The sequence below is a fragment of the Silene latifolia genome, chromosome 7 (genome assembly GCF_048544455.1).
Source record: "Silene latifolia isolate original U9 population chromosome 7, ASM4854445v1, whole genome shotgun sequence".
In the NCBI taxonomy this organism is placed as follows: domain Eukaryota; kingdom Viridiplantae; phylum Streptophyta; class Magnoliopsida; order Caryophyllales; family Caryophyllaceae; genus Silene; species Silene latifolia.
In genome coordinates this window covers 118,363,896-118,391,823 of record NC_133532.1, presented here as the reverse complement: position 1 = coordinate 118,391,823, position 27,928 = coordinate 118,363,896, and the positions used below count along the sequence as shown (strand labels likewise).

At 37.2% G+C, this 27,928-nt stretch overlaps 2 protein-coding genes across 2 annotated transcripts; both read right to left on the bottom strand.

Moving 5' to 3' along the window:
* Positions 1 to 590: 590 nt before the first annotated feature.
* Positions 591 to 5,820, bottom strand: LOC141591301 (cysteine-rich receptor-like protein kinase 8). The gene is made up of 7 exons (XM_074411626.1): positions 4,966 to 5,820; positions 2,545 to 2,694; positions 2,328 to 2,437; positions 1,961 to 2,171; positions 1,517 to 1,757; positions 1,156 to 1,306; positions 591 to 1,069 (listed from the first exon to the last, which is right to left on the bottom strand). The coding sequence occupies exons 1-7, from the start codon at positions 5,762 to 5,764 to the stop codon at positions 734 to 736; spliced, it is 1,998 nt and encodes a 665-aa protein (XP_074267727.1). The 5' UTR covers positions 5,765 to 5,820; the 3' UTR covers positions 591 to 733.
* A 1,306-nt stretch (positions 5,821 to 7,126) lies between these two features.
* On the bottom strand, positions 7,127 to 22,745 carry LOC141591300 (cysteine-rich receptor-like protein kinase 15). Its single transcript, XM_074411625.1, has 7 exons — positions 21,830 to 22,745; positions 13,486 to 13,641; positions 13,043 to 13,182; positions 8,870 to 9,080; positions 8,248 to 8,485; positions 7,571 to 7,721; positions 7,127 to 7,493 (listed from the first exon to the last, which is right to left on the bottom strand). Exons 1-7 carry the CDS (start codon positions 22,701 to 22,703, stop codon positions 7,185 to 7,187), a joined length of 2,079 nt encoding a protein of 692 aa, XP_074267726.1. The 5' UTR covers positions 22,704 to 22,745; the 3' UTR covers positions 7,127 to 7,184.
* Between the last annotated feature and the right edge of the window lie 5,183 nt (positions 22,746 to 27,928).

The following is a 27,928-nucleotide window of genomic DNA, read 5'->3' as shown; positions in this document are numbered from 1 at the left end:
ACTAGCATGTTTAAAGCTTAATTATTGAGCAACTGATTCAATGATTTGCAATTTTGTTATTTTATATTCTTTAGATAAGATAGACGACTTATTTCAGCTCTAAGAAGTCAACTTTCAAAGGATGTGACGATGGGTTATCCGGTCAGTTGACCTGTACTCGGGTCGGGCGGGCCAGGGACGGGCTGGGCTCTTCTGGTTAGACCAGGGCTTGGTCGGGCCGGGACATGCTTGACCCGGGCCTGGGCTCAAGGCGGGATGGGGACGGGCTAGGCTGGCGGACCTAATAACGTAAATTGTTTTTTTTTTTTTCTAAAGTAGACGGGACAGGGTAGGTGCTGGGCTGGTCAAGGGGCGGGTCGAGCGGGCTGTGTGGGGGTGGCGGGTTGGGAGCGGCTCGGGCCTTGGCTGGCCCGTGCTGTTGGCCAGCTCCACCGGTCAATAACATGTTTTAAAGAATATATAAATGGTACTAAAGTAATAAAACAAGTACGAATCATGATTCACGATAAGATAGTTATAATTATTATGAAAATAAGTACGAAATGAAACAGACGGTCAAGATTCAGGAATAATGTTAAAGGGGTTCGGAAGAGTGACGTCTCAATAATTAGTGAATGAAAGACCGTCTTTCCCATTTTTTTGTGATGCAACTACTACTAGCTATATACGGAAAAATCAGTAACGTAGACAATAGCATGTAAACCACGCACACATGTGGAACATCCACAATGTTCTACCTAGGTTCGAGTTCAGTGATAGAGTCCTCATTAACAGATAAAGGGATAGATTTACTTGATGAATGATCTGAATTATTGACTTCCTTAGGGAAAGATGTAATTACTCTTGGTCTTGCAAGGAAATCCGATTGCTCTGGCACCGGTAGAGTAATAGAGTAACTGTCTAATGTGAGGACGACATTTGCCATTGTCGGTCTATCCTCTACCGATTCTTGGACACACAACAAGCCGATCTGTATGCATCTCATAACATCGGTATTGTTTGAGCATGAATCTCGTATTATTGTATCCACAAACTCTAGTGGCGTTCCCGCTTCCCATTGTCTCCAAGCCTGCAATATCGATCACATCCTCTTTGTCACAGTTCTCCTCAATTTTCAATCATTTTTGTCTTGACTACCTATTACGGAGTACTTACATAGCTTAGAAGGTCCTCGGCATCACCAGCCTGATTAAATGTACTGGCTTTTCTTCCACTAATTATCTCCAAGACAAGCACACCGAAACTATATGCATCTGATTTGATTGAGAATTGTCCTTGCAAAGCGTATTCTGGCGCCATATATCCACTACAAAATTTTCATTGATAAGTGATTCTACATGTTTAATTAAGTACTACTTCTTCCGTTTTTTAATGTTGTTCTCATTTCATTAAAATACTCCTCACATATATTCAAGGAAATGTGAACATCATTAAAAAACAGAGGAAGTATACAGAATACAAAAAAAAACGAAGTATACAGAAAGAATTCACGTAACAGCAAATCGTATTTACTTACTATGTTCCGACAACTATGTTCGTATAGTTGGTTTGGCTGTGATCCACACCAAATATTCTAGAGGTGCCGAAGTCTGAAATTTTTGGATTCATCTGGTCATCCAACAATATGTTACTTGCCTTAAGATCCCGATGTATAATTCTGAGCTGAGAGTCATGATGGAGATAAAGCAACCCGCGAGCAATGCCTCTTATAATATTGTAACGCCTTTCCCAGTTGAGCAATTGTCGATTTTCATGATCTAAAGCATCATATGTCATATAAAATGTATATTAAAACTTTAACAGTCATCTTATAAAACAAGAATGAAAAAAAAAAGTAAGTAGTTAATCTTAAACGAAATGAGTACTAATTCGCTCTTGGAAACGTCTAACAATAATTTGTTGTCCGACAAATTTGTTTAATAATCGTACAAAATTATGAATGGGATAATGAATAACGTACCAAAAATGAAATTGTCGAGGCTTTTATTGGGAAAATATTCGTATACAAGTAGCTTCTCTTGCTTAGTATAGCAAAATCCGAGTAGTCTCACCAAATTCCGATGTTGAAGCTTGGCTACCACCAAAACCTCTGTTTTAAATTCTTGTATGCCTTGGCTAGAGCTTGCGGATAGTCTCTTCACCGCTATCAACTTCCCGTTTGATAATGTACCCTATGCACACAAATTCTCATATAAGATAGTTTTATCAAAATCTGCATCCTTTATTTGATTTTTTTTTTCTATTAACTAAATTGTCAAATTGGTGAGATATTAGCGTAAATGAAGCACCCCGTCTTGAATATTAATACAAGTTTCATGTGAACGTACCTTATAGACGCCACCAAAACCGCCTTCACCCAATTTATTCTCGTCTGAAAAATTGTTTGTCGCGTTGAGAAGTGTTGCGAAGTCATATTGCAAGGACTCGGCAGTGAAATCTTGGTTAGCTATAACTCCGAATAAGCATCAAAATCAAGTCAGGAGATATCGACTTATAAGCATGTATGTAAGATCAAATATTAAACGTAAATGGTGTTATTCTTACGAGTTTCGGCATGAGTAGAAACATCAACTTTCCTTGCTTTGTTTCTAAGAAGACAAACGCAAATGCATATTAAACATAATGCTACTGAGAAGACAAGTAGAGCAGCTACTATGATGGCAACAAGCACTTTTGTCGAGATTTTCTTCTTCCCTATACATTTAAAATTGTATGACAATAGTTAGTATATTGGCTAAAGAATTATTCAAAGAAAGTATGCTATCTATAGACCTTGCAGACCGGTTACTCGGGTCGGGTCACTTTCTGGTTTGCAGGAATTCAGGTCATTTCGAGTTCGGGCTATTTTCAGGTCTATTATTAACAAGTTTTTTACGGTTATTGAATGGCAAGTTTATTGTAACACAGTAAACATTCAGGTCGGATCATAATGGTTCAGGTCAATGCAGGTTAGAGGTTATTCTCGAGTCTTGTTAGGGTGTCGGGTCTAATTATTCGAGATGAGTCAATTTTACCTAGTTTAGTTATGTACTTGTATTGAAGTCTCTTCAGATGTATGGTGATAGTGCCCGAGATGATGTAGAGTAGCATCGTGGCTACGGTGTTGCACCACCAGTCCACCACTGAACTCAAACAATTCTCTTGTATGACGGTCTTTTTCGTATTTTTGACAAATTGTGACCACTTTTTGGTAAATAGTTATCAGTTTATGGAAAATAGTGATCACTTTGAAAAAGATGGTCATTTTTTGAGTAATGTCCACAACAAGGACCTAAAGTATCTAAGAATGTAGCTATAAGGACCTTATATTTAATAGTTAAGCAGTAAGGACCTAAGATACTATTTGCCGTTAACTTTGACCAACTTGTTAGTACATCCGTTAACTTTTATCGAGTTTGCTCTTTAAAATAAAAAAATGCATGCAAATTTTAAAACTGTTCACCTCATTATTTGTCCTCTTCTCAATCTTCACTCTCTCATCAAACTATTGTCAACTATCATTCTCCATTTCTACTACTTTGTCTCTTTCTAGTTTCTATCCTATTTCTTTTTCATTACAACTTCTTTTATTATTAATAAAGAATTTTAAAAAATATGTTCATATAATTTCTTTTAATTTGTAGCTTATATCAACGAGAGCGGCGTATATGTAGTTAGATTTGCTTTTAATTCGCAAGATAATTTTACCAAAAACAGAAATGATAACTATTGACTGATACACCTAAAAGCGAAAAATGATAATTATTGACCGGGCGGAGGGAGTGTTCTTTTGCATAAATTGGTGACTGGATCAGTCTAAATAATTCTAACATGCAAATTAATAGGAGTAATATTTTCGAAAAGAACAATTTTTTGGTGTGTAACTAATATTTTGAGATTGAATACATCAAATTGTTTTATTTTTTATTTTTTAAACCTGAAATATTAAAAAAAAAAATAGTGGGTGGATTAAGAATGAGGTATAACAAATTAATGCTTGACCAGAAAATGAAAAAAATAGGAGAGAGAGATGCATTTTTATCAATTATATAAAAATAGTACAATGGAAAAATAATTTTCTCACTTGTTCTATGTGTGTGGTATTAGAAATATCAAGGTAAATGTATAATTCACAATTAAAAAAAAAAGAAAAGAAAAAAAAAAGAGTTAGAAAGATGAATGAGGTCCTTAACGATTAACTTGTGATAGTTCGGTTCCTTAACGATTAACTATGATAGTTCGGGTCCTTATCGCTATATTTGTGCATACTTTAGGTCCTCACCCTGTACTTTACTCGTCATTTTTTAGTATAAAAATGGTCACTATTTACTCAAAAATGGTCACTATTTATCAAAAAGCGGTCATATTTTTCTCGTCACACGTACGACACAGTCGTACACTAGGGAATTTGCGTTGAACCCCTACTATAAGCTAGTTCGCTATTCGTCCTAAATAGACCTGGCAAAGGGGTCGTTAGGGTCGGGTAATTTCGAGTCAATAGACTTCAGGTCAGGTCGAGCCGGGCCATTCGGGTTCATGTAATTTTAGGGTCAACTATTATCAAGGTCTTCGTGGATAGTAACCAGTTTGGAACAATAAAAATTTGAGTCGGGTTATACCGGATCAGACAATTCGAATTCGGGTCAAGTTCGAGTATTCGGGTCGGATTATTCGGGGCGGGTTATTCTAGACTCCTAAGCTACCCAGTTAAGTAGTCAAAGAATCAAAGTCTAGTTTTTGTTCGATCTAAGTAAGTAGTCAAAGTCTTTTTAAATTAATTTAGAACATAAAAGTAGTCACCGTCAAAGTCATACTCTCTGCCCAACCCGAGTCAAACACAATCGAGTCTCGTTTACTAATTTTGTCCCGACTTAAACCCGACCCGTTATACGAACATAATAATTTCGAAGTAATAATTTCGATGATTGAGAGATATTGGAGTACCGTTAGAGTCGCTTGGTAGCTGTATTGGTTTAGAATCAGAGCCATGAGACGGTGAAAGTAACGGTGACGGTGATGGTGGTGATGCTTGTGGTAGATACGAAAGATTGAAGAAGGGGTAAGCCTCAAACCGTACAATGCAACTCGGCGCCAAAACCCGACCACCCGGCTTCTGGTGAAAGGATTGGATCGACGAGTTCAAACACTCGTAACAATCGTTAGCGTTTAAGTTTGGGGTACACTGTCCCAATCCATATATAGGTTGAATCGCCGAATAGTTCACAAAATCGGTTGCAAATTTCTTAAATGACCCGCCTTTGGCTGCTCGAACCGCGATCACATTACTAATCATATTAGTTACCGCGTCCATGTACCGGGTTTCGTCACCGATTATGTTGTTTGGATTCCAGGCAATCCATGAAGGTGATTGATCCATACTATTGAAAAAAGACGTGTTTGAATACCGAACCAGACATTCGTCGTACCATAAAATAGCGACCTTCATGTTAGGACAAAGCCTTGGAATGTCCGTAGTGGTAGCGGTAGCGACACATTGGTGACACGAGCTGATGTTCTGGTCCCCAGTGCAAAGATATTCGCCATATATGGCTTCGATTGTCGGGTTACCGACTGTGGTTCTATAGAAACCCGACGGGTTGTTAGTGGCGTTGGAGGCGAGAGCGCGTAAAAGGGAGTTTAAATTAGTTTGATATGTACTTCCATTGGTGAACATTGTGTCATTTGTGCAGGTGTGGACGAATTGGGCTGACGCGGTTGTCGTTTGATGGATCATTGTAACGATTAGCACCGGTAAAAAGGCTAATAACCAACTAATTTGGTACATTTTTGTGCTTAATTACTAAAATTAGCTAAGATTAAAACACAAGATGAAAAATTGTGTTGAATTGTTGATGAAGAGTAGTGTGTGTGAACCGTTGCATTTATTTGTATATATTTATTGGGGACTCCAATACTGTTATGTGTTGGAATTCTTCAAAGGAAAAAAAGGTTGATGTTGATATTTTTCAGTGTGTAAAGGTTCGGTGAAGGAGAAAATTAAGTAACTAACCAAGAAAAGTCCTTGAAGGAGAAAATTAAGTACCTAACCAACTAGATGAAAACAATCGAAATGTATATTGAAATCGAAACTAATGACCCAATTGATTAATAGTCTCAAATCGGATCGTTGTTCGACTTGTTGACTATATGGAATGAGCATTATAATCATCTAGACGAAAATGACAGATCGGGTATGGAGTTATTAATTTGAATAGAGTTATCTGAGTTGATAGACCGCGATGAACCTGATCCTAGAGTCAAATCAATTGACAAAAATTGCCAGTGAAGACTTAAGCGCGATGACAATTGGGTTATATCGGTTATTAATTTGGCTTTGGATCAGATCGATTTTAATCGTGTTCTATCAAAATTTCAAATTGTTAGGTTTTAATTTTGTGGCTCTAAGCCTCTAAATCTAAATACTAATACTAGGCCATATATGTATGATGAATCAATATCTTGTCTGCATGTTGGACCATATATGGTATCAATATCTTGACAATCTTCATAGTATAAAAGCCAAGTTTTTTTTTTGCTTTTAATTGGCTGGTGAGTTTTTACATGCAGGCCCCGCCATGTCTCCTATACTATTTAATTATCTTCTCTCCTCATGCAAATTCCGTCTCTCTCAAGTTTTTGTGTATTTTAATTGCTTATGTTAAAACATAAGTTAAAATGTCATAATTTACATAAATGTTGTAATTAACAATTTTACATACCTTCAACCGGTTTAACATGTCAAATACCTTTAATATAATTCCAATAAAATACGGTTGTATATTATCTGATATTCAAATCTAATATTTATCAAATATTCGAATCTCCAAATATGGATTATTTATATTGTCACGGTATTGAACACTTAATCACGTTCAATTATATATGTTCATGTATCTAATAATAGCATCTGCTATTACGACCCGTGCATTAAGGAGGGAGTATAGCAAATACCTTGATGTCTTTATCATGAAACGGTGGACGTGACGGTTATTCTGGTGGTTTTATTTAAATAAACTATCCTTTAAATTTACAATACACTTGTGTAAAATAATTTTAGACAAGAACTATTAGTTTTTATTTATGTTTATCGTAAATTTGTAATTGAATTAGTGACTAGTCACATAAAAAGAACGTCCTATAAAACAATTTGTATATATAAATCTCATTCAATCTATCTAGCAATTTATTGAAGACTTTTCATCGAACTACCTAGGTTCAATTTCACTCATAGATACATCATTTAAGGAATGAACTATGACAATGTCATTGCCAATGTCGGAAACTCCTAAGATCTTGTCGAAGAAACCAGGTTGTCCTGGTACAGGAAGAGTAACAGTGTTATTACTCTCCAATGTCAAGACCACAGTGGCCATTGTCGGCCTTGCCTCGACTACCTTTTGAACACACAATAAACCTAGGTGCACACATCTCATCACTTCATGGCTCGAGCATGAATGTCTTATGCTTGCGTCGACAAATTCCAAGGATTTACCCTCATGCCATAACTTCCAAGCCTGTTAATGTTATAAGCGATTAATGAATTACTCCCTCCATTCAATTAGTTGTAAGAAAAAAAATGAATATAACTTACATAGATTACAAGACTTTCGCCATAGCTCGCTTCAGGAAATGCTGAATTCATCTTGCCACTAATGATCTCTAAGATCAATACTCCATAGCTGTACACATCTGATTTTGCCGAGTATATCCCTCGTGTAGCATATTCCGGAGACATGTAGCCACTGATGCAATAAGCAACATTGATATGTGAGTGATAAATTTTCCGAACTACTCCGTATAATGAAGTATATTCTCGTTAATCCAAGCCATTGGAAATATTTACTTTTAACTGGTATTTGATACAATACTTTAATCGTATTTTTCCTCATTTATACATTAAAGTTTCTTGTATCATGGATTACATTAAATTACATTTACTTTTGAATGGCGTGCTTGATTAGTAGAAATTACATTAAAGTTTGACTATTTTATAGTTTGTTCTCAACGTTCGACCCCTTAAAGACTGAAGATCTTGTATAGTTCTAAAATTTCTTGTTAGTGCCTCATATCGACACAAATTAAAAAAGCGACTTCAACCTAGTTAACATACATAAGGGTTACTCCTAATATTGTCAATTTGTTTTAAAATTCTTGGGTACCGCCTAGACCCATGCCAGGATACAAGAAATTGTCGTGTGTAGGTTTACGGAATGATAAAGTGGGGAATTTCTACATTCGTGGCCGATATTATAAATAAATGGTACTTACTATGTTCCAACGATCCTGCTTGTGTCGCTTTGGGACTTGTCATAATCAAACATCCTTGCCAAACCAAAATCAGCAATTTTGGGATTCATATTTGCATCCAATAATATGTTGCTAGCCTTCAAATCTCTATGTATTATTTTCAAACCGGAGTCTTGATGAAGATAAAGCATTCCTTTCGCAATTCCCAGAATAATGTTGTAACGCGATCTCCAATTTAATTGTCCTTGTTTAACAGGATCTGAAACATATAATGAATCGCAAAATTGATGTAATTTGAGTTGTACAAATTATAATGAATCGCAAAATTGATGTAATTTGAGTTGTACAAATTAAATTTTAATAAATTACGTTCATTTGTAGCGTAACATACTTATCGAATGGACTACAAAAAATAGACCCAATTATAAATTATAATGTTTTGGACAGGAAAATTGGAGTTTTACCTAAATTTTTAGTTGTTAGGAGATTTTTACAATCCACACTAAAATTAACCACATCAACAAGCACCAACAAGGTTTGGGCTTTGCCCTCATATCTACCAAAAAAAAAAAAAAAAAAAAAAAAAAAAAAAAACAAGCACCAACAAGGAGAAAAAAAAAACAAATAAAGGCAGGCGAATTACCGAAAACAAAGTTGTCAAGGCTTTTGTTAGGCACATACTCATAAACCAATAGTTTTTCTTTTTGGTGCAAAGCAAATCCTAACAGCCTAGCCAAATTCTTGTGGTGAAGCTTGGCTACTAATATGATCTCGTTCTTAAATTCTTGTGCACCGTGACGTGTGTTTCTAGACAATCTTTTCACCGCGACTTTTTCCCCATTTGGTAACGTACCCTGTGTATAATGACAATAAATTGCGACAAGATTATTTCAAAAATACTTAAAGATGGTACAAAAGGAGAAGGAAATAAAAAGATCTAAGCTAAAATTAAAACAAAATAATGAAAAAGCCACAAGTGTCATTTACTACATAATTCACTATTTCTGCCAAGATATAGCTCACCCAAGATAAACAGTTAATAGATCCTACAACCAGTTGTACCCAGTTGTATGCTCTAGAATCCGAGCTATATAATAAAGTTTTTGAGTTTTGTTTTAAAGAAGTCGAGCTATATCATAAAATTTCTGAATTTACTCACTTAAACATAAAAAAAAATTAACTTTAAGAAAGCTCAAAAAAATACACATAAGCTCGATAAGATATAACTTGGTTGTATAATGCTATTGTACCACTTGAGGTATAATGTTATCTGTGCAAGATAAAGGCACATGTGAGTATCCCACATTGGAAAAAGAGGAGAGAGTTGTCTATCATATAAACAAGGAGTTACTCCACCCATTGGCAATTGGTTTTGGATTGGACCCTCCTTGGACTTATAAGCCGGACTCTCTCTTCTCCATGCGAGTGCGACCCAGGCCTGATGACGGAACTTATCATGGTATCAGAGCCCATGGTTGAAAAAACTAAAACAAAGACCTGGGCATGAAAAATAGAAAAAGAAAAACTGGGCCAAAAATTGCAGTTGGACGAAAGACTTAAAAAATCCAATCTGCCTGAACAGGGATACAACTTACCTAAGATAAAGGCACATGTGAGTCATATAAACCAATGAGTTACTCCACCCATTGCCAATTGGTTTTGGATTGGACCCCCCTTGGACTTATAAGCCGAACTCTCTCTTCTCCATGCGGGTGCGACCCAAGCCCGTTGACGGAACTTATCAATTTCGCATACACCTAGCCACAGATCGTGTTAGACAACCACGGGACAATCCCAGGATTCAGTTGAGCCGTGGCCCTTGGACCTTGACCCTGAACTAACATCATGTAGTTTTGTTGTTTTTTCGGTTAAAGCGGTTTCAATTTATTACTTGGTTATAAAATATACAAAAAATTGTTATGCAGTGCTGAAATTAGATATGAGCAAAGCTTTCGACCGAGTATCTTGGCATTTCCTTATGGCGGTAATGCGACATATGGGGTTTCCTATTCACTGGCGCAATATTATTTGGGAATGCGTCTCCACGGTTTCTTATAGGATTCTTATAAATGGCACACCTTCTCAGCCTCTACAACCCACTTCTGGTCTGCGTCAAGGAGATCCGATATCCCCTTACTTGTTTATTATCTGCATGGAAGTTTTATCTCGTCAGCTTGCCAAGGCAGAAAGGATGAAAAATTTTACTGGAATCAAGATTTCGAGATATGCGCCTACACTGTCGCATTTGTTTTATGCGGACGATGCTCTGCTCTGCTGTAAAGCCACACATAATTCTTTTGAAGCTCTGAGAGATTTATTCAAGGATTTTGAACTTGTGTCTGGCCAAATGATTAACCTGGATAAGTCGTACATTAAATTCAGTCCGAATACGCCAACTGACTTCCGGGCGCATCTGACACCGATCCTGATGATGCCCACGGTTTCTTATTTTGGTGATTATTTGGGTGTTCCGATTGATATTCCTCGGAAAAAATCAGAACCGTTTCTTCCTTTAATTGACAAAATTACTACTCGTATCGCTTCATGGACTGCACTTCATCTGAGCCAATCGAGTAAGCTTATTATTATTTCCTCTATCCTGCTGGCTTCTTTAAACCATATTCTATCCTGTGTTCCTATCCCACATGGTGTCTGTCGCAAGATCGATGCTCTGATTACCGCTTTCTGGTGGCGGAGTGATTGGAACAAGAATACCATACACTGGCTTCGCCGTGATATTTTACATGCTCTCAAGGAATATGGCGGCCTTGGCATTAAAAATACTTTCTTGCTAAGTCAATCCTTACTCCTCAAGAAGTTCTGGCGCATTTCTTCTCAACCAACTACCTTACTTGCAAAGTTTTGGACTGCAAAATACCAGAAGGATCTGCCTATTCCGAAGTCCAAGTCATCGGTTTTGAATGTATCTTATGCATGGTCGGGAATTTGTCGTGCAGTGAGTTTAACTAAAGATGCAGTTTGCTGGAAAATCGGAAGTGGTAAGTTGGTTAATATTTGGTTGAGTCGATGGGTAAATGGAGAGCTACCTACACTTACTTCCCCCATTCCAGACCCACCACCACTTTTATCATCCTTTGTTTTGGAATCTGGGGACTGGAATCCGACAATGCTCTTTCGTTATTTTTCTACCAAAACGGCGAAGAAAATCATTGCTATGGAACCTCCAGTACCTGATATTGATGACTTCATTTACTGGAAGTTTACGGAGTATGGCGTTTACTCGGCCAAGTCCGGCTACTTTTTCCTTTGGTCACAAACTTCGTCTTCTTCCTTTGTTCGATCTAGTGTACAACGATTTCCTTGGCATATTGTCTGGAGAAAAACAATGTCACGTAAGTTGTCTGTCCTTCTTTGGCGAATGGCACACAATATTTTGCCAACAAATGTTAATTTGCTATCACGAGGTTTGAATGTGGAGCAGGACTGTCACCTCTGTCATTCTTCGCATGAGTCTATGGAACACTTATTTAGATCCTGTTTGATAACACAACACTTATGGAGATCTTCTTGGCTTGGTATTAACTCCATGGCGAACCCGCTTACCCCCTTTATCACATGGATTGCGGATTTATTATCTTATCTTTCGCGTCACTCTTATGGACCGAGCAAAGATTATAGCTTGATTTACTTTTGTTGTGTACTCCGTGCAATTTGGACATCTCGTAATTTGGTGCTTTTCCAAAATCATCCTGTTGATCCTGGATTTGTATATCATCTCACTGACGACCTGGTAAGTTCTAATGCTCAACTTCAACTGACTAGGTCCTCCTTCAAGACTCCTGCTGTGTGTTTTCCTCCTATTAATATTACAGGAACTTCTACCTGTCAACAAGACGATGTCTGGATTTCCGTCTTTACACAACGTGTTCGTGCTTCACATTGTTTCATTTGCTTCTTTTTTGACTCTGCTTTGGGCCATCCATTTTCTCTCACTGTCCGTGCGGGAACCTCATTCACTGCTTCTGCAAGAGCCCTTCTTCTGGCTATGCGTTATGCTCAACAGACATATTATGGCCATGTTAACTTCCGGGTTATATGTCGAAAATTATCTTCCGTTCTGGCAAACTTATTGCCAGTACCAATTGCTGTGCCGAACTCTCTCTTTCAGATCTGTACTTTGTTTGTTCTTCATCGTTTATGGTCTGTAAGCCTTGCAACAGACTAAACTTTGTTGTATCTTGCTTGTGTGTTTAAATACGAATGTTTATTGTTGTCAAAAGAAAAAAAAAAATATATATATATATATATATATATATATATATATATATATATATATATATATATACAAAAAATTAATAGTAGTAAATTAACTAAATTTTGTTCAATATAATATCATATGTTTAAAATCACCCCATAAATTTGTGTGTGGCTCCAAGTTGTCATGGATTTCTAGTTTATGTAAAATAGTGATATGCTTCTTCTTTTTTTTTTTACTGTGGTAGAAAAAAAATGAAATTTAAGTTTGTTGTAATGTCACTAAATCATAAAGTAATCAAGTCGTTAAAAATGGCACAGACGTACATAATGGTCGAGAAGCATGATATAATTGTTAGAGATTTTCTTTTGACACGAAAATTTTATTTACACTCTTTTGAAACATTTTCAAGTTTCTTGTATCCTCGATTTCCAATCCCATTTGATTCACTTGAACGATATCTTAAATTTGAATTTGTCTTAGCTTATTGATTGAGACAAAATTCCTATGAATAACAAATCAGATACTTGAATCATCGAACTAGACGTATTACCACATTTTTATAAGAAAATACACATCAGAATTCAGGCAAATGATTACCTTATAGACGCTACCGTATCCACCTTGACCCAACTTGTTCTCATTCGAAAAACCATTTGTTGCTGTCTCTAGGGTCGCCATAGTATATAGCAAAGACTCGCGAGTTATGAGATCCTCTTCAAGCATTCCGGCCATCACACCTAAAAATAGGCATATGTTAATCGTTCAAACAAAAACTATAGGTATATACATATGTATTAATTTTCAGTTACCATGAATAACTATTATAATTATATATTTATGTATAGAACATTAGAATATGAATCAGGATTTACAGTTAAAGCGAGTAGAGTATTACAATGAGCGAACTATTGAAACAATAATATAAACTATACGAAAAATCAAAATATTTTAACTAAAATTAATTTTAGCATTGAGCTTTGAAAAGTAACAATGTCTCCCAATGGGACTATATAATACGGAGTATATGATAGATTTCATACCAGTTTCATGAGTATCATCATCATCATCATCATCAATCCTCTTACTCTTACATCGTGTAATGATGAAATAGGAGGTTATCGCCAGAAATCCAGCTCCAAGAAGAGCTATAACAACAGCAATCGCGATCACCTTATTAGTTGACGTTTTTCTTTTACCTGCAATTTCATTGCATTTGGAAACTGTAAATTTTCTCTATGCATGATTACAATACAACCACAATTTCATTGCATTCGTTCAAGATTTCAAGCCATTCGATTGTTGGCATGACAAGAGCCGCCAATAGGTACGACTAAAGCATGAAAAACAAAAATAGTTAAAAAAAAATTGATTTTTCCCCTAGTTCATTGTATTAATTAATTACTCCGAAAGACATTTTTCCATAAAATTTTCCGTGTTCCCCCATCTTCCAATCATCCGCCAATACCCTAAGTCCCCAATGACCAGTAACTATCAGGGTGCAAATCCATGTACCACATCGATAGAACAAAGATAGAAGATCATCTTTATAAGTGTCTGCAAAATATAATAGTACGAGGCCTGTTAGGAAGGAGCCCAAAAGTACATCCGTGAAGGCTTGGCCCAAAGCGGACAATATCGTACTATTATGGGTTATGGACAAAGATGCAGCAGAGGCCCAACACGTGATATTTACGCTTCCGCACAACAAGTGGATTTGCAAATCCATTTTGTATATTCACGATATTCACGCTTGACCCTTGTGAAGAACACTCACACACTCTTCCATCTTTATTCTACCGATGTAGAATATATTCACGATATTCACGCTTCCGCACAATAAAGTGGCAGACCCTTGTGCAAATCCATTTTGTATACTTTGTTTTGTAATAATATATTTTATTTAAATTTTATAAATATTAAAATTCTTATATTCTCCGCTAAATATTATACGTAATTTTAATTGACATTGTTTATGGAAGATATACATAAAGAGCGTTAGCTTCTAATACTATACACTTACGAATAAATATAAAATCTTACATTTTTTTTTGTGACGAGGGAACCCGCAGCCGCTACCTTCGGTGCACACTGGGTTTTCGTGGGAATTTAACTCAAGTTTTAACCACTGACTCCATACTTACGGGCAAAATCCTACCCTTTAACTTAATATCGCTTATCTATTGTGGGTAAATATTTAAATCTACTTTTAATTTTATCATTTTTATTTACGAAATTTTCTAACATTCCGATCTAAAATAACTGTGCATCTCTGCACGGGATTACACTAGTATATAACAAATCACTATATTCAAAAGTCAATCAATAATTGATGTGGTTAAGGTCTTATTAATTATATATATGAAATCTCCCTCCGTTTTTTTATGTATGACACTTTTATTTTTTGAGTTGAGCTTTTATGTTTTAGGTAAGAAACGGGGGGAGTAGTCAAACTAATGGGTCTTAGGTCGGACGTCGGACGTTGGCCGTCGGCCGTGCTAACATTACTATGTGTAAGGAGCCACATATTTAGTCGTATAATTCCTGAGAATTGTGCGCGCGGTTCTTTCATTTCGAGTCCTTAAATTTTATATTTCCGCTTATGTATTTTCATTTCTGTTTTTAGTTTCATTTAGTTGTCCAAGACTACTTCCTGCGTGTTGTATCTTGGAGTCTAGTTTTTAGTTTAAGATATGTTTTTAGACGTTTAGAAAATATATTGTTATTCTACGCATTCAATGTATCCTGCTACCAGGACCAAACTATCAAATTTTCTCTATGAGAGGTGCTAGTCTATCAAAAACCGCTTCTCATCCAAAAGCTTGTTGTTGCTTGTTGCTTGTTGCTTGCTTTCAACAATCGTATTGCTTACTTTTATTGATTTCGTGTACCGGACTTGATAATCGTGACTAGGATTCCCGATACACCACCCCGAGTCCCGAGAAACGTGCTAGTGGGTGATCCCTCACTAGTGCGAGACCCTTGTTGCTTGCATTCTTGCCCTAGAGTTGGGCAAGGGTGCGCACCACGATCCGGCAAAAGTACCGGACCGTGACATTTGGTATCAGAGCCCGGTCTTCGGACGGGTTTCTACAAGCCGCATTTGTTCATCGAGATCGATAAAATGGGCAATAGTATCGAGGACCGAGTGGACGCCTTAGAGGAGTTGTTCGATAGGAAACTTCCCTTACTCGAGGGCATCGTTATCCGAATGGGAGAGAGCATCGAGGAGACGGAAAAGACGGTTAGTGAACTTGAGTCGAAGGTGGACGGGATGAGTAACCGGATCCAAGCGATCAGTGAGGCAATCCCCGATGATCGGTCGGAAGAGATTAATCACCTCCATCGAAAGATCGAGGAGCTAGAGAACACTTGTGCCACGCTCTTGAAAGCAGTGGCCAATGACGGGAAATCTCTAGGGGCCGTAAAGTGAAGGCGCCTCAACTTCGTACCTACGATGGGTCGAAGGATTCGAAAGCGGTCGATAATTTCGTCTTCGATATGGAGCAATACTTCAGAGTAAGTGGGCTCGACGAAGAAGGGAAAGTGAACAAGGCAAGTATGTACTTGGTGGACGATGCCAAGATGTGGTGGTGGGCTAGGTACAAGAAAATCGAATCGGTCACGATTACACTAACATCGTGGGCCGACTTCAAGAGGAGTTTGAAGGATCACTTCTACCCCGAGAACACTGAGTTTGTCGCTTGGAAGAAGCTGAAGGAAGTAAAGCACGCCAAGTCAATCCGAGATTATTTGAGGGAATTCTCAGCTTGCATACTCGAGATTACGGAAATGACCTAGACGGACATGACATTCGAGTTCGTCAACAGATTGAAGAGGTGGGCTCAACAGGAGGTAATGAGACAGAACCCCAAGACTCTGTTTTCAGCCATATCGGCTGCGGAGCGTCTTCTCGATTTCCACGGAGAGCGAGAGGTACCTCGAGATGTTGCCCCAACGGAGAATACTTGTGCGCCTCAAATTGGATTCAACAGAAGGAAGCCACAAGCTAGTTCAATTTCGGTTGGGAACAGTCGGTTTCGCTCACAGGGGAGCCAGGCTCAAGCGACGAGCAGTTCGAACTCGCCCACAAGCTCATCTTCAAAGGTGGGAAACTCGATTGCGTCCACAACAAAGAACCCGTTCGCGTGTTTTGTGTGTAAGGGTCCTCACAAGATGGTCAAATGTCCCAACAAGGCCGAGTTCAACGCGATGATTCAGAAGATACCAAAGGGGGATCAAGAGCGTCTTGACAGGGCACTGGCCGACTATCACCAAGAGTATGATGAAGACTCGGGTGATGAGGAAGACCAGCCACGTATGAGCTCACTACAGAGGATAAGTGCGATGGGGAAGTTGGACGAACCCCTCGCCAAGAAATCCACAGGGCATATGTACGTGGATTTGATGGTGAATGGGAGGAAAGCACGGGCCATGATCGACTTGGGTGCATCCCACAACTTCGTGACTAAAGAGGAAGTTGATCGATTGGGACTAGTTCTGTGCGACACGAACAACTGTCTCAAGCTAGTTAATGGGAAGATGAAACGTGTCCAAGGAGTGGCTAAGAAAGTCGCGGTTCAGGTGGGTGAATGGGCAGGGGAGCTCGACTTCACCACTGTTCCGTTAGACGACTTCAAGTTAGTACTCGGGATGCAATTCTTTAAGAAAGTATTAGCAGTGATAAAGGCAAGTGACGGTTCGATGCTGCTGATGGGGTCTTTCTTAGTGAAGAAGACCTTGGATGGGGACGAGGACAAGGGGAACCGAGGGTGAACAGGACTCGGGCTAACTATGTTGCTAAGTGGCCCGAGAGACAAAATGAGAGTCTACCACCTCAAAGGGGAGTAGACAATAAGGGTCGTGAGACCCAAAGAATAAGGCCTCGTGACATTAAGGGGCCGCATCGATATGCTGAATCGACGTCCTAGTTTGAGGGTCAGTCGACCCAAACAAGAAGGCCTCGTACCATCAGGGAGCCGCGCCGAAATGCTGATTCGGCGTCCTGGAAAACTAACTTACAATCGAATGCAGGTAGTGAAGTGGTGATGGACAAGGTGAAGGTGCGCTGGAGCCAGCACCAGGAACGATCTCGTGAAGCTTCCGCTCAAGCAACGAGGCCATGGACTTTCCACAATGACCACATGCGAGTGATAAACTTGGAGGATATTATGTTCGACAGTCTAACCGTTAAGGAAATGCACTCTATTCTTAAAGGGACGATGAATCCGATCATGGTGTGGACCGAGAAGTATCTACAAGCCGGAGTAAACAGAAAGCCAAACCTTAATACAGCATGGATGGCCACAGCTCACAGAGGATGTCTCATTAAAGCGTCGTTCGAGATTTGTTTGTTGTCGAGGGCGGCAACAGATTAGGTGGGGGAGAGTGTAAGGAGCCGCACATTTAGCCGCATAATCCCTGAGAATTGGGCGCGCGGTCCTTTCACTTCGAGCCCTTAGATTTTATATTTCCGCTTATGTATTTTCATTTCTGTTTTTAGTTTCATTTAGTAGACCAAGACTACTTCCTGCGTGTTGACTCTTGAAGTCTCGTTTTTAGTTTAATATATGTTTTTAGGCGTTTAGAAAACATATCGCTATTCTACGCATTCAATGTATCCTGCTACCAGGATCAAACTATCAAATTTGCCTCTATGAGAGGTGCTAGTCTATCAAAAACCGCTTCTCATCCAAAAGCTTGTTGTTGCTTGTTGCTTGTTTCAATAATCGTATTGCTTACCTTTATTGCTTTCGTGTGCCGGACTTGATAATCGTGACTAGGATTCCCGACACACGTCCCGAGTCCCGAGAAACGTGCTAGTGGGCATCCCTCACTAGTGCGAGACCCTTGTTGCTTGCATTCTTGCCCTAGAGTTGGGCAAGGGTGCGCACCACGATCCGGCAAAAATACCGGACCGTGACACTATGCCTATAAAGATGCGTGTTTTGGATAGGTTTGTGTGCAATCTTTTGTTAAGACTAAGGACTTGTTTGGTTGCCCATCAAAATACATGAATTGTAATTCATGGGAAGTGTGAAAATAACTAGTTGTTTGGTTGCCCCAATTCATGTGAATTGGAATTTCCTAGGAACTCTAATTCCTCCATAATGGAGGAAGTTGCTTACCTAGCCCCCCTAGGTAAGTGGAAGTTCCTATGGAATTGAAGTTCCCACATGCAACCAAACAACTTTTTCAAATTCACATGAACTAGAATAGCATAGTAATTAGAACTTCCCGGGCATTGTATTTTCCCGTTGAGAACCAAACGATCCCTAAGATTATTCGAATCTCACGGTGAGTCTGGGCCCGAGACTTTTACACTTTTTAACTCAGACTTACAATAATGTGGGTGGAGAATATTAAGGTTTTAAGATAGGGTCATGGAAATCTAAGACTCATGTTAAAATTCATAAAAAAAAAAATTGTTAGTTAAATTCAATAATGGGTCTGGGCTGCACCCGAACAGAGGAGAAAGAGTCCACAACATAGGTCCAAGAGGATTCCACTCTAAAGCCAATTGGCAATAAAATGAGTGGCCTCTTGCCTTATAAAGTGGTAATTCTGGGCAAAATTAAACAGTATCAACTGGACCGGACAAATTCAACTGGGAAACTTTACTCGTGCAGCTACAAACTTTGGCCTATGAAACTCAGGTCACATAACCATGGGCTCTGATACCATGTTAAATTCAACAACAGGCCTGAGCTGCATCCGAAGAGAGGAAAAAGAGTTCACAACACAGGTCAACTCTAAAATCAATCGGCAATAGAAGGAGTAGGCCCTTGCCTTATAAAGTGGTAATTCTTCTCCTCTTTTATCAATGTGGGACAACCCTCACATGTAAAACTTTGGGTTTCTTCATATTGTTCAAATGAGCGCATTTATATCACGAGTGAGAATTGAAGCTCAGCTTCATTGATGGAGTAAGAGAGCTCTTACCACTTATTTGAGCTAACTCTCGTTCTCAACACTGGTGATTTGTAGTTTGTGGGTATAAAATGTGGATCCTAAGTATAGTCTTTTGTAATTTTATTGGGTATAAGAGTATACAATAAGCCTCCCTTGTGACCGGTATATCCGTCACAAGTTTGTGACGGGGCAAATATCACCCAACTTGGGTAGATAAGGCAAAAGTAAGAGCGTCTAGGAAATCACAAATTGGTTTGTCTTTATATATCCAAATGGGTTTTATTTGACCCGTTACAAGCTTGTGACGAATATCGCCCTTCATAAATAAGAATTTCTGAAGACTGTAGGGGATAATGTAGAAAAACAAGAGAGTCTCAACCGAGTCTTAAAAATAAATTGTAGACTTTTAAGACTCATTACTACTTTTAATAGTATGGGGGATAAACATAGCCTAGTTTTGGAAATACATTGTCCAATCCCGCTTGTTAGAGGGTTTTGAACACGTTCGTGTGCAGATTTTTGTTAATGTCCAATCCCGCTTGTTAGCGGGCCAGGCGGACGAGGTCTAAGAGTATCAGCAATGGCTCGTTCATCGATGGTGTTCTTAGCTAAGAACAAACTAACACCATTGAGGAGTGCAGTTCTTTATAGGTTCGTTCTTAAGAGTTCTTGCAGACGAACGAGTTCGTTCATGAAAGGTGAGAGAAAAAAAAAGAAAAAAAAAATAGTGTCGATTTAAACTCTCATCACCAGAGATTTTGTGAGCATATCCATCTGAGGAAACGAGCGAGAGAAGTTGGAGAGTTATGTTTGAAAGATAAAGGGTGTGGATTATGTTCGATGACGACAAGACACCATCTCTTTCTATTTGTTTTTGTTGGTCTGATTAAATGGAAAGGGACCAAGGGATTCGACACTTAGATGTATCAACGGATTGTCTCAAGCTTTTGCTCCAAATAACTGGAAGGGAACAAATGCATCATCTGGTAAAAGGGATTCTAGATGATATGGGCGATTTATTTCCGATGTTTCATTGTTTAAGTTTTTCTTTTGTTCCTAGATGCTTTAATAGGACCGCCCATGACCTCGCTAAGAGGGCCATGAGGGGGACGTAGTTTGTAAATCTTTATGTATTGCTGCCAAAAAAAAAAAAAAAAAAAAAAAAAAAAAAAAAGATTAAATGGAAAGCTGTATGTCTTTGTTAGATTTGGCCCGGTTCTATTCGGTTCATTTTTGTAATGGTTACGGGTTTTATCCCTTTTTTATAATATATCTTACTGCTTTGTTTGGTAAATGACATATTGGCCAAATTTCAGCATATTAGAGTGGTTTAGCATGTTTGACATATGAATATACTCTCTCCAATTCGTTATAATGTTCCCTCTTTCCCGAAACGGATTATTCAAGTAATGTTCCCTTTTCCTTTTTTTGGTAACTTTTACGCTTATTTTATTCATTCTACTCTCCTATTACCAAACCCAACACAACTCTTTTACTCTTATTTTATTACTTTCTTTAATGTTCTGGCCCCACAACTCCTTATTTAACTCCTAATAATTCATCTCTCTCGTATCAACAAACCCCACATTTATCCTTTATTCATTTTTTATTCATTTTTCTTAAGTATTGTGTCCATCTCAAATTGGATCATTATGATGAATTGGAGGGAGTACTATTTAGAGTGTTTGGCATATTGAAATAGCATATTGGGGTCCAATATGCTATTTTGCAATATGCTGCTCCTACCAGCATATTGGGTTAGCGGATTAGAAAGAAAAGAATTTGTCTTCTTTACCCTCTTAAAAAATACTAACCTTTCTTTTATATATTTAATAAATAATTTGTTCATATCCTTATTTGTCATTTTACAAAAGATCTAAACAATCTGCTAATTTAAAACTGTCAATTACGAAACACCTCTAAAACAATTCTGCTAAATAAATCTGCTAGTCAAATCTGTTAAATCATTCTGCTAGTCAAATCTACTTTCTAAATCTGTTTCTGCTAATATTAATCTACTGTTTACCAAACAGCACCTACATTTTACCAAAAAAAATAACAAAAAAAAAATAACAAGTTGTTGGAGCGTGTAAAGAACGCAGCACAAATGTGGCGTGCGTGCACTTTACTTCCCAAATAAACATCCCGTTTTTTTATTCAAAACAGCCAAACAAATATGTGGACTAGCACTTATAAATGCATTTTCCTTTATAAAAATATTTGTATTTTTTCCAATATATTATTAATGTGATATTTGGGACCCATCTAAGAACCAGATTTCCGTTTTGTGATAATGTGTTTGGGATTTAAGTTTATTATTTGTTGATGTGGCGGTGATGTGTCGAAGAACAAACTCATTTTCGGTTTGACCATTGTCTATAGGTCGAGGTCGTCCCTCCATGAAGAGCTCTAGTACAACGCTATTTAAGTGTTCCACGACAAACGCACAAAAATAAAAGCTTGAGTATAACTTACCAATAGGACTTAATATCATCGTCCCCGCCCCGGTGTCCGTCGTATTTCTTGTTGGCGGTGGCGGTGGTGGTAATGATGGTGTTGGCAGCGGTGGCAGTGGTGGTGACCCCGTCACATTAACACTCCCACTAAAAAATTGACCCGTTTCAAATCGAGTATTGCAGTTAGACTGATAATATCGGGCTCCTTCAGAAATAGGGAATGTCGAAATCACACCTACCAAACATTTCTTACAATCGTCGTAACTAAGGTCAGGGGTACATTGTACCAACCCATAAACCGTATCCGAACTCGAATACTGAACCGCACCCGTCGCATACTTAATATTTGACCCGCCGTTCGCAGCCTGACTCGTAATATTTAACAACATATCTTTCGTTATTTGCATATAATGCGATACATTTCCGGTGACATTTTGTCTGTTCGATTCTCCCCACCCAGGATCTTCAGCCCATGTACCGAAAAATGACTCATTCGAGTAACGTACCATACATTCGTCGTACCATATAGTAGCCGCGTTTCGGTTAGGACATACATAAATATTCGCCAAGTCCGTAACTGTTGCCAAGGTGACACAGTCTTGACAACAGCTTTTGCTTTCGTCACCACGACAGAGGAAGTGACCGTATACGACATCGTTTGTTCCAACACCGACTGTTGCGGCATGGTAGCCGTAACTGTTGGTGGGGTTGGTGGCGTTGGACCTCAGGTACTGAAAGAGTGTGTTTAGATTGGTTTCGTATTTGCTGTTGCTGGCGAAGGTGGTTGTTGAACATTCATGGGCAAGAAGATTCGTTGCCGATGAAGTTTTTAAATTGGTAATCATAGATAATAATATTGGAATATAAATTAGCGATAAATTTATTTTAGCCATTATTTTTTTTATTTTTTTTGAAGGATTTCAAAAACTAATTGTAATTTTTGTTTAACAAATACTCGTATTTATAAACCGTTGTCAAATAGCCTTGACATAACACATAACACAAAGCTAAAGTCGAGCCGTACATTTGGCAAAATTAACGACATAAATGACCGACTTGACTAACTTGATGCCGTATACAGCCAAACGTGACTTATAAGTCGAATTGACCTCATGTAACTGTTGCCCAAACTTGATGATTGTTAGACTTCTTGACTCCATTTGAAATAAGCTAGCTTAAAACCACCTAGCCAAAATTATAATACTCCCTCCTATTTTATACTAGTTTGAATGTCCGTGCGTTGCAACGGGGTAATTAACTTATTTATAATACAAAAAAAAATGTTATAAGGGTTTAATGTTTATATTCTATGTCTAATGATTTATTTACATATTATTAAAATATCTCTTTCAAAAAAAATAAAAGATTAATAAATACGTGGGTTAACTCTTATTATAATCATACAATCACCCCACCTTATACTAATCTTTCGATGTATGACAATTCTAAGGCTCTGTTTGGCAAAACTGCCTGAAAAGGTAGCTGAAAACTAAAAAGCTAACTGAAACCTGAAAAAGTAACTAAAAATTAGGAGCTGATAAGATAACTGCTTATATAAAAATGTTTGGCAAACTAGCTGAAAAGGTAGCTGATTTTGGTAAATGACCTAAAAGGATATGAAAATTATTTAATATTTTAAAATAAAGGGGTACGAAATGGAAAATAAGTCATTTCAGGTACCTGATTTCTCAAATGCTACCTGAGTTAGCATTTCATTTCAGATACCTTATTTGACCAAATAAGCTATTTGTCAAACACTTCCAAAAAAAATCAGGTAGCTGAAATTTTGGTCAAATAAGCTACCTGAAGTGTCGTGCCAAACGGAGCCTAATATTTATAAGTAATATATTTACCAAACTTGGATTATTTTTCTGATGTGGGACAATTCTACTATTTATACGTAGTATATATTCATCAAATCTGCATTGTTTTTCAATGTGGGACGAATAAGATACTCAGAATTACACCATTTTTTTTTTGCACTTAGTTCGACATCCAACCAGATCCTGAATACCGAATACAGATAATTGCTACTCTTTATATCTAATAGTTATATTTAAATTTAATAATATGATCAAGTACTCTCCACTAATAATTGTACGTTATTTTTCTTCAATTTTTTTTATCATAATTAAGATACGAAAATTTCCCGTGGTACCCCTTAATTTTGTCATATTTTTCATGTTACCCCTACTTTTAAGAATCTGCCTACGGTACCCTTGAGGTTCCATTTTTTTGCCCATGATACCCCCTAATATAAAGGCTGTTAAATGGACATTAAGTTTGATGACATGACAATAAAATAACAAAAAAAAAATAATACCCCTTTATTGTTTTATTGGTACGGATATCTCTCTATTTTAAATGAAAATTTAATTAACTATATCATTATAATATTGTAAATTTCTCAGGCTAACCTTGAACTTTGATAGATTACACATGGTATCCCTACTTTTAAGTTTCTACAAATGGTACCCCTGTGTTCACCTTTTTCTTTCCCAAAATACCATTCGACAACTTCCGTCATAACGTCATTACTCCTATGACTTGTGACGCCAATCTACACTCTAATGATAGTATTTTTTGTCACAATCTAATTATATAATTTTCATACGATACTTTTTTGTCAAATGAAATATAAAGTTTTTATATCAAAATTACAAACATCACTTTAATATAATATAGAAAATGTATATATATGGGACAATTCTATTATTTATACATAATATATTCACCACACCTACATTATTTTTCAATGTGTGACATATAACATACTAAAAAGTACATATCTTTTATATCAAAAAAATTTTGGGTTAATACCTAAGTTTCAAGGATTCCCCCTATTTATATTTATAGAATCACTTTACCGTATAATATTCTTTCGATGTGAGATACATAATTTAATTATTTAGACGTAGTATGTTCATCATGCCTACATTATTTTTCAATGTGAAAGATATAACATATCAAGAAGTACATGTCTCTTCTTAAAAAAACCACTATTGTATACATATTATTTTTCTTTGAAGGTAAATCCACTTAGTTTTGATCATTAGATAGAGATCTCTACATCGTTCATATAACGACTCGTTAACGCTCTATTACTGCATTCAAAAGACAACCATTAGTAAAATCTTTAGTTTTGTACTGTGTCAGGAGACTACCATTAGTAGAACCTTTAGTTTTGTATTTTTTGATTTTCTTGTTTATATTCTTAACTCTTTCCCGGGTAGTTCCCAACGATTTCCACTTTATTTTTTATATCATATCGTAGATAATGATAGAAAATCATAAGAGCTCTTTAAAACAATATTTATGAGACTCAAAAAATTTTGGGTGGATACATAAGTTCCAAATATGCCTCCTATTTATAATCATAGGATCACATCACCTTATACTAATCTTTCGATTTGGGACAATTCAACTATTTATATGTAGTATATTCACCACACCTACGTTATTTTCCAATGTGGGACAAAACATACTAAAAATTACACAATTTTACATACTAAGAAGTTTTAATATGTGCAAATAATATGAAATCTATACTCTAATGATAGCATTTTTTACCACGAAGCTAATTATATTATTTTAATAATTTATTTAACGATAATATTTTGTCAAGTGAAATGTAAAAGTTTGATATAAAAATTGGAAATATCACTTGAATATAATTTAGGAAATATATATATTATAATAATTAAAAGATTCTCCACTTTATTTTTTACATCAAAAATTATTATTTATGATACTTTCCTAAATTAATTTTTGATGATGTGGACGCTCTCATATCGCTCGGTGCAAACGGCGAGAACGGCGAGAACGCACTATCCAGCCCACTATTGATATCAAACAACACTATCAGCCCACCTCAATATTATAAACACACTACCCCAAAGCCCAAAGCCCAAAGCCCAAATCTCGTTCATCCTAATTTACCATCACCACCAAGATCCGGCGACCACCACACTCGTCGTTGATAACGAGGCTCCGTCACAGAGCACCGTTGACAAGACGCTGACAGCGAGACGATCACCGCCGTCGCCCCTACTGCGAATCCCAACTCGCCCTATTCGTATCCCAACCGCCCTACTCAGGCCTCTGTTGCCGACGTCAGAGCTTCGGTAGCCACCACCAACTTCGATTAATCAATATAATTGAATCAAAATGGCATGCTCGATTGAATGAACGTGTTGCAATCAAGGCTAAAAAAGTCGAAATGCCTCCAATTGAGTTTGAAACAGGTGATTATTAGCAGCTAGATTGATAACATACTCATTTCTTTTAAACCATTCGAAATATTCCGACGAGTTAATTGTGATGTTATTCAAGTGTATCTGATTACTATATTAATGTATCTCAAACCAATTTTAGTGTACCTAGAAATTAATTTTGTGTATCTATGTTAAGATACATTAAAATAGTCGTCAGATACATTAAAAAATGGCGTAGATACATCGAAATAGATGAGGAACCTACGAAAGAGACGAGGTGAGGTAGTTGTCGTCGGTGATGCCAGGAAATTAGAGCGTCATCTGGATTGACGACAGAAGTGGAGCACCATCGCCTGGGCCTGAGAACCGCGATATTCAATCCAATTTTGCCTCCGTCAGGATAATGAGGTCATCCAACGACTCTCGCCGGAGTTGTGCTTGCAACAGGGATGTTCGCTGGCGATGGTGGTGATTGACGTGGGCGGTGATGGTGATGGGTGGTTATGGGAATATGAGGGGTGTTTATGTTTTGATGAGGGAGGGGAAATGGCGTAAGGTATCTGAAGGAATACGTCGGCGGCGGTTAGGTCATGCTCCGTGAGGTGACCAAGGGTTTGAATTTGATTGAAAGTGTTGATCGGGGTAACTGAGTGAATCAGAGAGTTATTGGATTTTGTTTTTAATTTTGTAATTGGGTTTTAATTATATGGTGAGTGATCATTCTCACCGTTTGCATCGAGTGTTCGTTCTCACCCGATCCTAAATCTATATATATATATATATATATATATATATATATATATATATATATATATATAATATATATATATATATATATATATATATATAGAAATTGCATCAAGTGAGTCTAGGTATCTTAGGTGAGTCTAGCATCTTAATCTCGACCATTAGATCTACTCCTAATCAACGGTTGAGATTAAATCTCAAAAATTATAATTAGACTATATAAGGCTCGATTTCTCATTGCTAACCTTACAATTCTGTTTCACTTTCTCTCTCTTCATTCACACTTTTTCTCTCTCTCTCGAATTTCCCTCTGTTTTTCTTCGTTCTCGCGTAAAACAAATCCAGCAAAAAAATATACACAAATAATTTTACTTTTCAATTCATCATTCAATTATTTCTACAGATTCAATCGTTCTCGATTTTTGCTTGATGGTTGATACTCCTATGGATGCCGATTCTACTGAAAATAGTTTGCGCGCAGGTAATCCTTTTCTTTGATTATAATCGTTATTGTTTTTCCTGTCAAATTTGATTAGAATCGTTGTTTTCTCTCTTGAATTTGCAATTTCGCTTTATCCTTTGCTTTCATGATAATCGTTGTTGTTTTCCGTCATATTTGATCGAATTTGATTATAATCTATGTTTTTGCTGCAAATTCGCTTTTTCCTTTGTTTTTGCTACCGACATTAACGTGCAAACAGGTAATTTCCGTAATCCTTTCGTTTTCAGTTTTGCTTTTCGCGATTTCATCTGGATTCTATGTCGCTGATCACTCGCTATTGTAATTTCATTATTCCGTTGCTTTTCGCTTTTTAGGTTAATCGATTTTATGTTTGCTTCAATTTTAACGAAATCCGTTCACTTCTACTTCAATTTTACGATGTCCTTTCCTTTGATTCTTCTCGTATTTGCTTTTCTCTTAAATATTAGGTGAAATATCCTTGTATTTGTTGTTTTTCCTATCGAATTTTCATATTTGCGTTCTCCTCTGCTTCTGCTTACAATCGCAGTTGCTTTATCGTCACATTCCATCAATTTTGATTATATTTGTCTTTATTTTGTTGCTTTTCAGTTTTTTAGGTTAATCGATTTTATGTTTGCTTCAATTTTAATGAAATCTGTTCACTTCTACTTCGATTTACGGTCTCTCTTTCCTT